This window comes from Dasypus novemcinctus, chromosome 5 (assembly GCF_030445035.2).
Source record: "Dasypus novemcinctus isolate mDasNov1 chromosome 5, mDasNov1.1.hap2, whole genome shotgun sequence".
Taxonomy (NCBI): Eukaryota; Metazoa; Chordata; class Mammalia; order Cingulata; family Dasypodidae; genus Dasypus; species Dasypus novemcinctus.
Genome location: NC_080677.1, coordinates 165752970 through 165769181, shown reverse-complemented (window position 1 = coordinate 165769181; position 16212 = coordinate 165752970). Strand labels below are relative to the sequence as shown.

Below are 16212 nucleotides of genomic sequence, written 5' to 3'. Positions count from 1 at the left end.
CTGGGGAGGGCCAGGACGTGGCCTGCTCAGAGGCTGCCGTGCATGCTGACGGGGAGCCATCGATTTTACCCAAACGGCGTGGAAGCAAGCGAGGCAGGCGGTGCGACGACCGAGGCGGCGGCTGGCCCGGGCAGGAGGGGCTTGGTCGTTCCTGCGCTCGGATGACCGGCTTTCGTCTGAACCTGCTGGCGTCCGGCCGCCTGGCCTCACGTGGAGCCCGAGGACGCACCCGAGGCCCAGCCGTGCCGACGACCGGCTCTGCGGCAGGAGCTGCTCACTCGCTCTCCCTAATCACATTTCCCACAGATGTGTAATGCGTTCCAACAGGATGACAGGTGAACTGTGGAATTTTCTCATTTTAAAGAAAATATTCTACTTTTTAGTTTAGAATCATGGGGGAAAAGATACTGAAGGCAGACTATAGTGTAGAAGAGGTCCAGGCTTTAACCAAAGAGCAAGCAGAATAAGATTCAGGTCAAATACCCCAATTCTTGGCATCTGGTAAATGCTGTACTTCCCATGCCCTGAATTCTTAAAAGAACTCAGGAACAGAAAACTATTTTTATAACCAAACTCAATATGGCTAATTTTATTCCTTTTGTTACGTTCACTAAATTTTTTTAAAGTTTTAAAGTTTTCTGCCTCTCATTTTTGCGCTGTCTGCTCTCTGTGTTCTTCTGTGTCTGCTTCTCCTCTCTTTGGGTGGCACTGGGAACTGATCCTGGGACCTTCTGGAGTGGGAGGGAGGCGCTCAACCTCTTGCACCACCTCAGCAGCGTGTTCTGCTGCATCTCTTATCGTCTCTCCTGTCTGTCTCTCGCACGTCATCTCACCACACCACTCTCGGCATGGGCCAGCTTGCCTTCACCAGGAGGTCCCGAGAATCGAACCCTGGTCCACCCATATGGTAGACGGGAGCCCAGTTACTTAAGCCACATATGTTTCCCAGATTCACTAATTTTTAACATTAAAAATGACATTTTAAAAAATAAATGTCCTAGATATCTCCTTTATGCTCTGCTAATCTATAAAAAATTTTTTTACAGTATGAAATAAAACCTCACCCCCTTGATATTTCCTGTCTGTCTCTTAATCCTGGTGAAACCGCTGGTAGCCTTTCCTGTTTCCTTAGCAACCACGTCACCCACCAGGCTTGACAACACTCTAGTTTAAAAAAAACAAACTCAGACAAGGTTTGGAATTTTAATTTCTGAGACTCCTTTCTCTATGTGCTTTTGCATTTTACAAATTTTGCAATAAAAAAGCCTATGCAGTCCTTATTTGCCAGCTGGATGGGGTCCTCTTCCCGGGCACCACTGGGCGCGGCGGGGTCGGCGTCTTGGAATGGCGCGGCGGGGTGGAACCGCTGCAGCTGCTGCCGCTGTTCCAGGGAGAGGCCAGCGCCCGCCAGGCCTGCTCCTCCGACCCGCGGCTCCTGTGCAGAGAGAACGATGCACACGGGTAAGCACCCCTGCAGCTGTGGTGTGGCAGCTGGATATTACTTATGAATCCCCAGAAAGAAAAAGGATGATTGTAGGCTGGTCTGTTCCTCTAGCTAAGATGCCCTTTGAATGCACTGGATTCAGCTGACATGTCTTGGTTAAAGTACCTGTGAGGATTAGGGCTTTGATTCGACCATGTCAGCAGCACATGGCTCAGGGCTGATACACGCGGCCTCAATCAAGACGACAGAAGAGCAAGCTGCACAGGAAGAACTTCGATCTTGCGGCCCCAGGAAGGGAGCTGAGCCATTCGCCTGTTAGCAGCCGAGCAGCTCATAAGGCCTGCAAAGGAACAAGCCCTGGGCCAGCCCACAGCTGAGAAGCAGCTGGGATGGGCCTACGAGCCTTAAGAGGAAGGAAAGAGAGACCACCTGCCTCGCGTCGGCACGTGGCAGCAGCCTTGAGTTGACGTGTAGGGCCTAGTAGCTGTAAGCTGCTGCCCCAAATAAATACCTTTATAGAAGCCAACAGGTTTCTGGTAATTCCCATCAGTACCCCTTTGGCTAATATACCTGGGTACAATTTGATTTAAAAGACAAACTATGTTGTATATCTAATAAGCATGTCTACCAGGACTAGAAAAATGTCATTTTATTACAGTGATGTGCAGTGATACTGCAGACAGCCCGAGCGAAGAAATACATGGATTTAAACGGCAGCTTGGCCACATTTTAGCCATGTCACTTCAAGCAAGAAACTTAATCCCGTTTCCTCATCTATAAATTCAGTTCTGAGGCTTAAATTATGAAAGTGGTAGAGAGCAGGCATTCAATAAATGCAACATTATCAAAAACAGCATAGATAAAATTCACTTTTATAACAGGATTCCTTGGACATGTTCTCCACCTAAAATGCCTCTCTGCCTCATAACAATTAGGAGAGAAGTTTTATTTTAAGTTCTTTCAATATTAAGATACATAAATTAAGGCTGCATCAATTTTACAGGAAGACAGAATCACAAGGAACTGAAACTCACAAGCCAATATCGTAAAAGACCCATAATCCTAACTTTAGTAACCATTTCATTGACCAATGCTTGTGTGAATGAAGAATACCTAAGAAAATATAGCTTACTATTCCATGGGAAAAAGCCATTCTCTCTAAGGTGTCTTTTAGAGTGTGAGTGTGTGAGTCCTGACGTTTTCTCTTCTCCAATGGAATTATCTTGCTCTCTGGGTCCAGAAACTCTCTGGACTGCTGTTCATGTACTCAAAGCACCTGCTTGAATTCGGTGTACGAGGACAAGTGGGAGCATGGCTACAGGCTGAAAATCTAATCTTGACTGCAACATTAATAAAGCAAGCAGTGCTAGGTAGAGTGTGGTGCAGAAATCCCTACAGGTTTACGCACTTTGTGCAGCAAGCGTGAGCACAGCCTCGCCATCCTGCCCTGGCCCGGAGGGGGTGAGGCCCGCCAGGCCCTGCCGGGACGAGAAGGAAGGTCGTGCTCTCCTCCAGGAGCAGGTCTGAGTGCCGTGAACAGCGTGCAGGCGAGACACCTGACCGGGCGGCGGGGCGCACACAAGAGGGGCTCACGCTCCCTGCGGGCCATGCCCTGAGGCGTTCTACAGTGCGTCTGTCTCAGTCTTTATGTGACGCCCTCTGTTTACCACCACGTTTACGCTTCAGACCATGCACAGAAGCAGAAGCTTCTCTTACCTGGGGCTGAAGCTGCAGGCAAGGAAGTGTGGCAAGGGCCCAGGCCACCTGCGCCTCGTTCTCCGCCAGCGTCACTGTGCAGGTGCTGTACACCAGCACGCCCCCCGGTTTTAGCAGCTGAGCCGCCTGAAGATGAGAGGGTGGAAGAAACCGGCCTTTCAAACCTGACATGTCCAAAACCAAGCTCCCATCTCCCCTCCCAACCCCAATGCCCCGGAAAGGTCCTCAATGCTCCGCGCAGGCACGCCTTCCCCATCCACCTGCAAACCCTCTGGTCCAGCCTTCAGAATCCCCCCCGTCCCTGATCACTGCAAGCCCCTTAGTCCGCGGCTTCCTCCTTGCCCTCCTCCTGTCCCCAACACGGCAGCCCACGGCGGCCCTGCTGTCGCTGGGACACAGGTTGACGCTGTCACGGCCCCCCTTCCTCCTACTCTCCCTGGAGCATGTGAGGCACAGCCCTCTGGGCCCTGCTCAGGTGCCCCCTCAGCCGTGGCCCCCCGAGCACCCTGGGTGCCACTGCCTGGCACATGCTGAGCATTCGGACAGGGCCCCTGAGCGGCAGATGGCACACAAGAGGTGCTCGGGAAATAAGGGGGACACAAATGAATCTGTCCCAGATAACCAGAGCTGATCTTTTCAAACTCCAAAAATAAAGTTCATACCCGGCTTTCTTCACCAGAGCATGCTGATCAAAGCCCCCACCCGTGCCCGCAGCCCCCTGTGCCAGCTCGCACTCATACGGGCCATTTGCTTCACTGATCTACCCCTCATGGCCTTTCTACATTTTCTCTGTGCTATCACCTAAAAGAAGAAAAAACCAAGTCTCTTGAAATACTACTCTAATCTTACCCTCATATCAACAGAAGTTTCAGCTGAGTAAAACTTTAGCTGATTTATGAAGATTGAAGAAGGAAAACGTAAATAACCCACCGCTAGTGCTACCTCTGTGTGCACAAGGAGACACTGGCAGGTGGCCAGAAAGGTGCTCAGCCAGGAGTCCACGGGCAGCCACAGCACAGCGTGGGCGCCGAGCACGCAGCAGGCTCACCTTCCACGGGTGTGGCCACGCCCGCCCTCCCTGAAGCGTCCTCCAGCGCCCTATCCGGGCTGCTCCTGCCCTGCTCTGGAGGCCAGGCCACGCCCCCTCAGCCCCTGCACCGGCCTCGGCAGCAGTGCACCTGCCTCCCTGGCCTTCCCCCTTCTCATGTGCTACCTGAGAGCACCAGGAAAAGAGCAGCACCCCGAGAAGAAGACCTGACCACAGGCCCCATCCCATCCCAGCTGGTAACTTGTTTCTAAGAGCAAGCACAGTGTTCAGAACTCATTAAGGCAGCACCACAGGAAGGCTCCCTGGACAGCAGGTCTCATCGGGCTTTTAGGGCTCTATCAAACCAGCGAAGGTCGGCTCTCCTTCCCGCAACGCATCGCTCGTACCACAGCCAGGAGCTTCCGCTGTAAGGGCGGATACGACGTCACCTCCTTCAACGTCCAGGCGCACACCAAGCACGGCCTCTGCCCCATCCCACTGCAGGGCGCATCAAGAAGAACCCGGTCAAAAGACTCGGGTAGGAACGGAGGTTCTCCTAGGAGGAGGATTACAAACATGTTTGCTGTGTGTCCTTCTGGTCTAAAAAGGAAAGCAGCAGCACCAGGAAATTTACAATCATCATCTGGAAAAGAACGTAAAGAAAAGCGGCCTCTCCTTTTGCAGGAGCAGCTGGGAGTCTATTCTCATTTAAACGGGCCACAGCCTGGAGCTGGTGAGCTGAGCGGGGCAGCCGTGACCTGGCAGCCTTCGGGGCGCTGCCCCTTCTCCTTAGATCTACCACAGCCAGCCCAGAGCCGGGGCCCAGGCTTCTCTGTCCCTGCGCTAAACAACTTCCTGTACTCCAACGTCAGAGCCATTATGCACCTCAACAGAAAGTCACGAAACCAAGCCGGCTGCTTGCCTGCCTAACTGCAGGCAGGATCCAGCGCTGACGGCTTCGTTCAAGTGTAGCTGCTGCCCTGGTCCCCACGGCAGCGCTGCACACTGCCCCAGCATCGCCCTCAGCTTGCTCTGCCTGCAGAGCTGCTGGGCACAGGCTCCTACCAGTTCACCTTATCTCCATCTCTAACCATCGTCCTTTCTTACCTACGTCTTAGGAGAATTATCCTTTCAAATTAAAGTCTCTTAAGGTTTTTGATATGTACTGATAGAATCCTCTAGAAAGACGATATCAGTTTACTTTCATTATGACAGTACTTGTTTAGTGAAAATCCTCATGAAATGTTATAGACAATTTGAATTTTTTTCTTTATATGTTCACCTTATCCTTGCCCTTTTTCTATTGGGACTGCTGTTTTTTTCTTACTGGCTGGAAAAGCTCTTTCTATTAGGGATGTTAATCTTTCTCTTTCCTCTGTTAAATATTACCCACAATTTGTCACCTATCTTAGGTTTTTTTAATATACCGAAATGAATATTAAATGTAAATTTTCCTTGTTGAGTTCTACCTTTGCTTTCATGCTTTAGAATCTGACTCTAAATATTCATCTATATCCACTTCCAGTTGTTTTCAGAGGTTTACCCTTGACACTAAACACATTAGTCCATCCTAAACTACTTTTTTTTGTGTTCGGTCCTTTTCCTACTCTTGAAAATATTTTTCTCAGAGCTATTTAATGACCAATTTTTCCTCCAGGTTTGAAATGCTACTTTTATCATCATAATACTATATTATTTTATACACTTGGGCCTATGCCCAAGGCTTCTGCTCTGTTCTGTCATGTTCCAGTTTCTGAGCCATTTCCTCTGATCTCCAAACCGACCATCTCTGCTCTGCTGTGTGGTGGTAGGGCTGGGTGTCTGCAAACTACGCTTCTCTGCCAGCTGGCTTCCTGTGAAGACTCGAGAGTGGAAGCTCTGGGGCAATGGGGCCAGTGGACGGAAGGGGCAGAGTGAGCAACCGTCCCTTCCTGTTTGCTGGCTGAGGCTAACAGCTCTTTTCCTTGGCTCAGGGTTCTCGCAACCCGCCCCCATTCTCATGCCTGATCCTGCACGAACGGGCTCTGGGAGGCATAAGTGATCTCCTTTGCCTTTAATGTCACGTCAGGTAGTAATGTGAATCCACATAAAAAAACAATGAACCCTGGTAAAGGTAATTACGCAATTGCAATTGGCAGTATAAACGTATACTTCTTCTATCTCCCTTTAATTTTAAAAGCACTTGAATACAATACATATATAACTGTAATATGGCTTATAGGAATTACCAGGGCTCTGTAAGATAGACAATTCCCAAAGATAAAGTATGGCTGAGAATTGTGATCTCTCTAGCCAGTGAAGTAAAGGGATCAAATTAGTAATATTTGTAAATCTCCACAAAAATAGGCCCAGACGGTTTCATTAGTGAATCTACCAAACATTTTAAGGGACTAATACCAATTCTTCACAACTTCTTACAAAAAATAAAAAAGGAAAGAACTTTTTAACTTATTTTATAACACCATTACTTTTGTACCAAATAAAAAACATCACAGAAAAGAAAATAGAAGCAAAAAAATACCTCAAACAAAATACTAACAAACTAAAATTACCGACACCTTAAAAAAGCATTAACACCATAACAAAGTGGGAATTATCCCAGGAATGCAAGGATAAGCTATCTCTATTAGCAGGTGACAGGATACTGTGTAAAAAAAATAAAAAATGAATAATTCAGTTCAACAAAGTTGCTGGACACATAATGAATATGCATAATTTTTATACACTAGCAATGAACATTAAAAAAATTAAATTTAAAAAATGATTCCATTTACAACAGTATTAACAGAAATAACATAATCAGGAATAAATTTAATGAGAGACGCTCAAATGCAAACTGAAAACTATAAAACATGGTTCAAAGAAATTAAAGAAACCTAAAGAAATGGTAAGACATCCCATGTTATGAACTGGAAGACTTAATATTGATAAGATGGCAATATTCCCCAAATTGATCTTCAGATTCAATGGAAACCCTCCCAAAATACAAGTTTTGGTTTATAAAGAAACTGACAAGCTGTTGCTAAAATTATATGGGAATGCAAAGGAACAAGAATGGCCAAAAGAGCAAAGTTGAAAGATTCACTTCCTGATACAAACTTTACCACAAAGATACAATAAAAAATGGTGTGTTACTGGCATGATGATCAAAAAATCAATTATGGAATGGTACAGAAAGTTCAGAAATAACTCCTTACACATTTATGGTCACCTGCTTTTCGGCAAGGGTATGAAGAACATTCAATTAAAAAAAAAGACTCGTCTTTTCAACGGTGTTGTGAACTGGATATCCACATGCAAAAGAATGAAGGTGGACCCCTGTCACACCATAACACATGAAAAAATAATTCAAAATGGATTCTAGACCTAGCTGGAAAGGCTGCACTATAAAATTTTTAGAAGACACCAAAAGCAAAAGCGACAAAAGAAAAAATGAACATCAAAATTTAAAATGTCTGTGCTCCAAAGTACACCTCAAAGGAAATGAATGGACAATCAAAAGAAAAAAAATATTTGCAAATTATCTAAGGGATATGTATCCAAAATATAATGAATTCTTACACCTCAATAATACAAAGATAATACAACTAAAAAATAAGAGATTCTGAATAGAAGAAAAGATATTTCATCTGTGAAGCCATCTGGTCCTGAACTTTTCTTTGCTGGGAGATTTTTGATGAGGGATTTAATCTCTTTAAATGTGATTGGTTTGTTAAGCTCTTGTATTGCTTGTAGCATCAGTGTAGGTTGTTTGTGCATTTCTAGGAATTTGTCCACTTTATCTAAGTTGTCTAGTTTGTTGGCATAGTTTGACAATATCCTTTTATCACCCTTTTTATTTCTGTGGTATCAATCATAACTTTCCCCCTTTCGTTTCTGATTGTCTTGATTTGCATCTTCTTTTTTTGTTAGTCTATCTAGGGGTTTGTCAATTTTATTGATCTTCTCAAAGAACCAGCTTTGGGTTTTATTGATTTTTCTATTTTTTGTTCTCAATTTCATTTATTTCTGCTCTAATCTTATTTTTTCCTTCTGCTTGTTTTGGGATTGGTTTTTCTCTTTTCTAGTTTCTCTAGAAACTAGTTGTTCAGTTAAATCTTTGAGTTTAGTTCTTTCTTTTTAATACAGGTGTTTAGGGCTATAAATTTCACTCTCAAGACTGCCTTCACATATCCGATAAGTTGTGTTCTTGTTTTCATTTCTCTCAATATATTTATTGATTTCACTTGTAACTTCTTTGACCCACTGATCACTGAGAAGTGTGTTGTTCGGCCTCCTCGCATTTGTGAATTTACTTTTTTCCTATTGGTTTCCAGTTTCATACCATTATGATTTGAGAGGTGCTTTGTAAAATTTCTATCTTTTTATATTTACTGAGAGCTACACTGTGTCCTAACATGTGGTCAAACCTGGAGAAAGATCCATGGGTACTTGAAAAAAATGCATAGCCCGCTGAGTTTGGATGCAGCATTATGTATATGTTTGTTAGGTCTAATTCATTTATCATATTGTTCAGATTCTCTGTTTCCTCGTTAATCTTTGGCCTAGTTGGGAATGCAAAGGAACAAGAATGGCCAAAAGATCTTGACCTAAGTGGGCTGTCATAAGTCTCCAAGATTACTTTAGAGATGTCTATTTCTCCCTTCAGTTTTCTCAGAGTTTGTCTCATGTTATTTTGGGGCACCCTAGTTTTGTGCATAGATATTTATGACTGTTAAATCTTCCTGGTGGACTGTCCGTTAATATATAATGGCTCGCTGTATCTAACTTTTTTGGATTTAAAGTCTGTTTTGTCCAATATTAGTGTAGCTACCCCTGCTCTTTTCTGATTACTGTTGGCATGGAGTATCCTTTTCTAACTTCTTTCAGTTGGTTTGTATCCCTGGGTCTAAGGTAAGCCTCATGTAAGCAGCATATGTATGGGTTATGTTTTTTTATCCATTCTGTGAGTCTGTATCTTTTGATTGAGGAGTTTAATCCATTCACATTCAATGATACTACTGTAAATACCTTATTAACTTCCACCATTTTATTCTTTGGTTTTCATATATCATATCATATTTTTGTCTTTTTATTCTTTTGGTTATCCTTTCTGCTATTTTTTCTTCTATACTCTCTTCCAGGCCCTTTTAATTTCATGTTCTAAGGCTTCCTTTAATATTTCCTGCAAAGGCAGATCCTTTTTGGCAAATTCTCTTTGTTTCTGTTTGTGAGTATTTTATACTCACCTTCATATTTGAAGGACAATTTTGCTGAATAAAGAATTCTCAGCTGGCAGTTTTTCTCTTTCAGTATCCTAATTGTACCATACCACTGTCTTCTCATCTCCATGGTTTCCAATGAGAAATCTGTGTTAAAGCTTACTGGGCATCCCTTATATGTAATGGTTTGCTTCTCCCTTGCTGCTTTGAGAATTTTCTCTTTATCTTTGACTTTTTTTAAAATTAAAGTTAATAGATCATGTCTTTGACATTTGACATTCTGAGCAGTGTATGTCTTAGAGTAGGTTTATTTGGATTTATTTTGATTGGGGCACGGTGTGCTTCCTGGACGCATAAGTTCATTTCTTTCGTGAGAGCTGCAAAATTTTCAGCTGTTATTTCCTCAAATACACTTTCTGCCCCTTTTCCCATCTCTTCTCCTTCTGGAACTCCCATGGCATGTGTGCTGTTGCATTATGTGTTGTCATTCAACTCTCTAAGCCCCTGCTCAATTTTTTCCATTCTTTTGTCTCTCCGCTCTTTTCTCAAAATTTAGCTGTTCTGTTGTCTGTATCACTTACTCTTTCTTCTATCATTTTGAGTCTGCTGTTTTATGCCCCTAATGTGTTGATCTCACCAATTGTGTCTTTCATTCCCATGAGCTGTTACTTTTCCATTAAGGATTTCAAATTCTTCTTTGTGCTCCCTCAATGTCTTCTTGATGTCCTTTATCTCTTTAGCCATACTGCCTTTCAACTCAGTTGACTTGATTTTGGAATTTGTCTCTTGTTTATTAGTTCTCTCAAACACTGTGTCTCTTCATATATTCCTTTTCTTAGGCCATGTCTTCTATTTTCTTAGTATGGGTCACAATTTTTTGCTGATGTACAGGCATCTGTTTAGGATGTAGTTTACCCTGATGCTCAATTTCTCTTTTGAAGGGATTTAGTGGCAGGAGGCTGTGTGTTACCACTGCTCTTTGAGTCTTGGCTTGACCTGAATTGTTAGGGTTATCCCTGCTAGTTGCTCTAAACTGTGCTCTGGACCCCATAACTGACTACAGATCCGCTTCCTAGGGCCTTGGAGAGGGAAAATATACAGGCCAGAAAAAGTCTCTCATTTTTTATTTTCTCACATGCACTTCCTTGGTCTGCCAGCAGATGGTGCTGTTTGGCAGCTCTCAGTTCACTGCCTGGTAGGAGTGTGTGTGCTGCAACACAAACCAGATCTGTGTGCCAGAGCTTGCTGCCTGGAGGCTAGGAGCCTTGCAATTCAAACTTTCTCAGAGACAGTTCTCCAGCCTTCCCTGGCAGCCCCCTCCCTTTACCAGGGTCAGAAGTATTTCCATTGGCCTCAGAGTCCTCAGCAGCCAGTTCAGATTAGTAGAGACAGAGATGGGAGGTCGTACACCTTTAGCCCCCTTTGGGCTCCAAGGCCAGCAATGGCGGCCCCACCTGGCCTGGAAGGGCTCCTGGACACAGGGGACCAGACCTGGGGTCAGGAGCTGGGTTGGCCTTAGGCTGTGCCCGTCTCTCTCCCCTTTCCTGGGGTGGTGGGTCCCTGGAGGCCCCTTTGTCTGCAGCTGCAGGCCCAGAGGCCTGAGGATCCTCAAGTGTCTTTAGAATGTGTTGGGGAGCCAGCAGCAGCTGCTGCTGCTTTCAACTCCCAGTTCTATCACTGCAGTCACCCTTTGTCCTTCTCTCTTCTGGAAGGTGTCCAGCCTTCTCCTGGTGTCCTAAAACCCTAGGAGATATTTTTCCAAGCTGTTTCAGCCTGACCTCTAGCTATTCTTCTGGAAGAGAAGAGAGTGCTATGGGTTTTTAGTCTGCCATGTTCCTGGAATTCTGATAAAGGTTTAATATCCATGATATGTAAGGAGATCATACAACTCAACAATAAAAAGACAAAGTCTCTCTTAAAAATGGTCAGAAAACTTCAAAAGACAACTGTTCAAAGAAGAAATACAAATGGCAAAGAAACGCATGAAAAAATGTTTGATATCACTAGTGATTAGGGAAATACAAATCAAAACTACAATGAGATATAATTTCACACCTCTCAGACTGGCCGCTGTTAAAATGTCAGAAAACTATAAATGTTGGAGAGGACATAGAGAGATAGGAATGCTTATTCACTGTTGGTGGGAATGTAGAATGGCACAGCCACTGTGGAGGACATATGGCAGTTCCTAAGAATGTTGAATACAGACTTGCCATAGGAGCAGCAATACCATTGCTAGGTATATACCCAGAAGAACTGAGAGCAGTGACACGAATAGACATCTGCACACCAACGTTCATAGCGGTGTTATTCAGGATAACCAAAAGTTGCTAATAACCCAGATGTCCATCAACTGATGAATGGATAAACAAATTGTGGAGTGTATACACACGATGGAATAGTATGCAGAGGTAAGAAGAAATGAAGTCATGAAACCTGTAACAACACAGATGAACCCAGAGGATGTTACACTGAGTGAAGCAACCAGACACAAAAGGAGAAATCCTGTATGACTGCCCTATTATGAATAAATATATTATGTGAAATATAAATATATTATGTGAAATATGAATATGGGCAAAATTGTATACATAAGACCATTTTTCGACGGCAGACTTGGCCCAGTGGTTAGGGCGTCTGTCTACCACATGGGAGGTCCGTGGTTCAAACCCCGGGCCTCCTTGACCCGTGTGGAGCTGGCCCATGCGCAGTACTGATGTGCGCAAGGAGTGCTGTGCACACAGGGGTGTCCCCCGCATAGGGGAGCCCCACACACAAGGAGTGCGCCCCGTAAGGACAGCCGCCCAGCGTGAAAGAAAGTGCAGCCTGCCCAGGAATGGTGCCGCACACATGGCGAGCTGGCACAACAAGATGACACAATACAGATTCCCATGCCACTGACAACAACAGAAGTGGACAAAGAAGATGCAGCAAATAGACACAGAGAACAGACAACTGGGGTGGGGGGGAAAGGGGAGAGAAATAAATAAATAAATAAATATATCTTCAAAAAAACCACCATTTTTCTTTGAAGGTGAACAAATGTGAGCTAATGCTACAAAATGTTAGAATCAGACAAAAAATTATACTAAGCGAAAGAGACCAGAGTACTACATATTGTATAATTCCATTTATATAAAATGTAAACATAAAAATCAATTTATAAAGATAAAAGGAGATTAGTGGTTATGTAGGACTGAGGAAGGACTGCTAAGGGGTGTGGAGTCTTTCTTTTTGGAGTAATGAAATTGTTCTAAAATTTCTGAGATGATGAATATGCAACATTGTGATTATACTAAAAGTCACTGATTATTCACTTTGGATAGAGTAGCCAAAAACAGCAGCTATGTGGGCAGAAGCATAGAGAAATTGAGAGGTAAAAAATTTTCTTGGTTGTCTTTTTTTTATTATTGAAATAATGAAAATGCTCTAATAATGACTGAAGTAATGAATATACAAAACTATCTGATTACAGCAAATGCCACTGATTGATCATTTTGGATGAACTGTACGCTTTATTAATATGTATCAATAAAATTGATTTGTTTAAAAAAAAACCCACAATCAAATACCACTTCACACCCACTAGAATGGCTACTATCAAATAAACAATATAGAAAATTATAGGTGTTGGAGAGGATGTAGAGAAATAGGAACACTCATTTGTTGCTGGTTTGAAATGTGAGATGGTGCCGCCACTGTGAAAGACAGTTTGGTAGTTCCTCAGAACATCAAGTATAGAATTAATATACGATCCAGCAATCCCACTTCTAGGAATATACCAACAAAAGGAATTGAAAGCAGGGGCTCAAACATATTTACACATATGCTCAAGCAGCATTATTTACAACTGCCAAAAGATGGAAGCAACCCATGTGCCCATCAACCAATGAATGGATAAGTAAAAGGTGATATATACACAAAATATTATTCAATCAAAACAGGGAATGAAGTTCTGATACACACAACATGGGTGAACCCTGAAGACATCACGTTGAGTGAGATAAGCCAGATACAAAAGGACAAATATTATATGATCTCACTGATAGGAAATAATTAGAATAAGCAAACTCACAGAAACCATAATCTATGTAACCAAAGGCTGAGGTAGGGGTAGGGAATGTAGCATTTAAGGCTTAAATTGTACAAAGTTTCTATTTGAGTTGATTTTAACATTTTGGAATGGATGGTGGAAGGGTTAAGTTGTATATATGGTACTAGAATAAAACTTTCCATGGAAATGCACAACACAGGCATCCCTAAGTTAAACCATTGACTATCCTTAATACAATTTTTAAAATGTCCTTCCATCAATTGGAACAAATGTACCACAACAATACAAGATGTTAATAATAGGGTGGTATACGGAAATCCTGTATTTTATGCATGATTGTTCTGTAAAACCACACCTTCTTTTAAAAAAACAAAAACAAAAACTGATGAAGTTCTCTTAAATTATATACCAGAGAATAACTGGTTTCTTTCTGTAAATTTTATTTGAGTGAAAATAATACAGGTTTCAGACTGCTCTTTATAAAAGTGCTCTGTAAATGAGACATTACATGTGTAGACAATATTTATTTCTTCAAACTGAACATAACTGCCATTCTTGATTCTTCCCGTCTGCAGCTAACAATCTACTGTGCATATAAATTAAAAATTTGTAAATAAGAAAAAAATAATTGACAATGTGGAGCGAATTGTTGTTTCCAAGGACAGCCACACAGCACCTTCCACCCCACGTGCTCCTCTTCCAGCCCTGGACTCCTCCACTGGGAGATGGCGGTCCAGGCTCCTGCTTTATTCAGGGAAATAGCAGAAGTGATGCTACATGAATTCTGGGCTAGATCATAAAATGCAATAAAGCTTGTGTCTGGGGCTCTCAGGAAGCTCACCCCTGGAACCCAGCCAAAATGCACCCCGGCCACCAGGAGAGGCCACGTGTGGGTCCAGCCAAGCGCCCCCACCAAGCTCCAGACAGGCATGTGTAAGGGAAAACCTTCAAGATGGTGCCCGCCTGGCCACCCTCCTCCTGCAGGTGTAAGAGACCCCAAGGGAGGACCAGTGCACCCAGCTGACACCAGAACAGAGGGGGACAATAAGCAAGTCACCGTGCAGCTAGCTATCAGTACACAGTTCTGGAGTCGCAGAATCGAGTATGCTCTTGTACATCTGCACATGATGTTCACAGCGGCATTATTCATAATTGCCACAAGACTGACGCAACCCGTGTCCACTGACTGATCAATGGATCAACACAATGTGGTGTATACATACAATGGACTATAATTCAGCTATAAGGAGGAATGAAGTCGTGATGCAGGTGACAACATGAATGAACCTGGAGCACATTATGTTGACTGCAATAAGCCAGACCCAAAAGGACAAATACTGTATGGTCTCATGATGTGAACTAACTATAATATGGAAATCAGAGAGTTAGAATCTAGTATGTAGGTTACCTCCTAGAGGAGACAGAAGGGGGTAAAGAAGGGGGAGTGATGCTTAATTTATACAGAATTTCTATTTAGGTTGACTGTAAACATTGGAAATGGATAGAGGTGATGGTAGCAGTGGCACATTATTTTATGTATAAAACAGCACTGAATTATGTGTGTGAATGTGGGTGAAAGGGGAAGTTTTAGGTCATGTATATATGTTACTAGAAGGAAAACTAAAGGATAAAACATGGAACTGTATAACACAGTGAGCTCTGTGGTAGACAATGACTATGGCTAATAGTACAAATATAAGAACGTTCTTTCTGGAACTATAACAGATGTACGTTGCTATTATAGGGTGTCAACAGTAGGGTGGTATAAGGGAAAAAATACACCTATTGCAAACAATAGCCTATAGTTGGTAAAATTTTAATATTCTTTCACCAGTTGAAACAAAGGTACCACCACACCAATGCACAGTGTCAACAACAGGAGTATACGGGAATGTTGTCATTTTTACAGGACTTTTAGGTAAACGTACAATTTAATTAAAAAAAAATTATAATTTTTTAAAAAACATTATGCTAAGTGAAATAAACCAGACGTAAAGTACTATATATGATTCCATTTGTATAAAATGTAAATATAAATAAATCCATGGAGTCAATTAGATCAGTAGTTATGCAGGGCTGGGGAAGGATAGAGGGACTGAGGTGACTTGAGGGGTAGGGGGCTTTTCTTTTTGGAGAAGTGAAATGTTCTAAAGTTGACGTGATGAGTGCACAACTCTGATTGGTAGGTGAAAATATCTCAACAAAACTACTCATAAAAAATAGAAAAAGAATATGCACTTCTGCCTAGCACCTCCTACTACACACCTCACCTTTAAGCCTTGCAAACGCTTTCATTTTAAAGGGAAAAGAATTTTTATTAAAATAAGTAAATTTAAACAATCACTATCACCACTTCTAATTATAAGAACTCTTTATTAGACTGCCAGATGCTTTTCAATTACATTCTCCTTTTTCACAGTAAGGATTTTAAATGGGCACAGCTGAAGACCACATTTTCCTGCCGCCGTGCAGCTCAGCTGATCAAATGACTCCCTCTGGGTCTGGAGGACGCTCTCCCCTTCCAGGTTCGGACCTGAAAGCCCTGCCAGTGCAGCATCGTGGGTCTCTGCTAAACTCCTGCAAAGACTGGACCCTCTTGGACCCAGTGATGAAGCTATCCAAACTGGATGCCCACTTCTGTTAGGTGAAACTAAATAAGCAAGCAAGCAAACAAATCAAAACAATAAATTACCTTGATCTTTCCTAAGCTTCTGTATTTTGTCTATACATCAACTAATATAAATGCCCTGGAAAACCCTGGCTAACTCCT

General features: G+C 42.9%; 1 protein-coding gene across 2 annotated transcripts in view; it reads right to left on the bottom strand.

Annotated features, from left to right (window-relative positions):
* Positions 1-1189: 1189 nt before the first annotated feature.
* The window catches only part of NSUN6 (NOP2/Sun RNA methyltransferase 6), a 61015-nt gene continuing 45992 nt past the window's right edge, over positions 1190-16212 (bottom strand). For both annotated transcript variants that reach the window (XM_012528654.3, XM_012528653.3), the window contains exons 9-11: positions 4595-4743; positions 3161-3286; positions 1190-1435 (exon numbers count right to left, since the gene is read on the bottom strand). In XM_012528654.3, the coding sequence (XP_012384108.2) occupies positions 1226-1435; positions 3161-3286; positions 4595-4743 (485 nt within the window). In that variant the 3' untranslated portion in view covers positions 1190-1225. The remainder of the gene's footprint in view (positions 1436-3160; positions 3287-4594; positions 4744-16212) is intronic.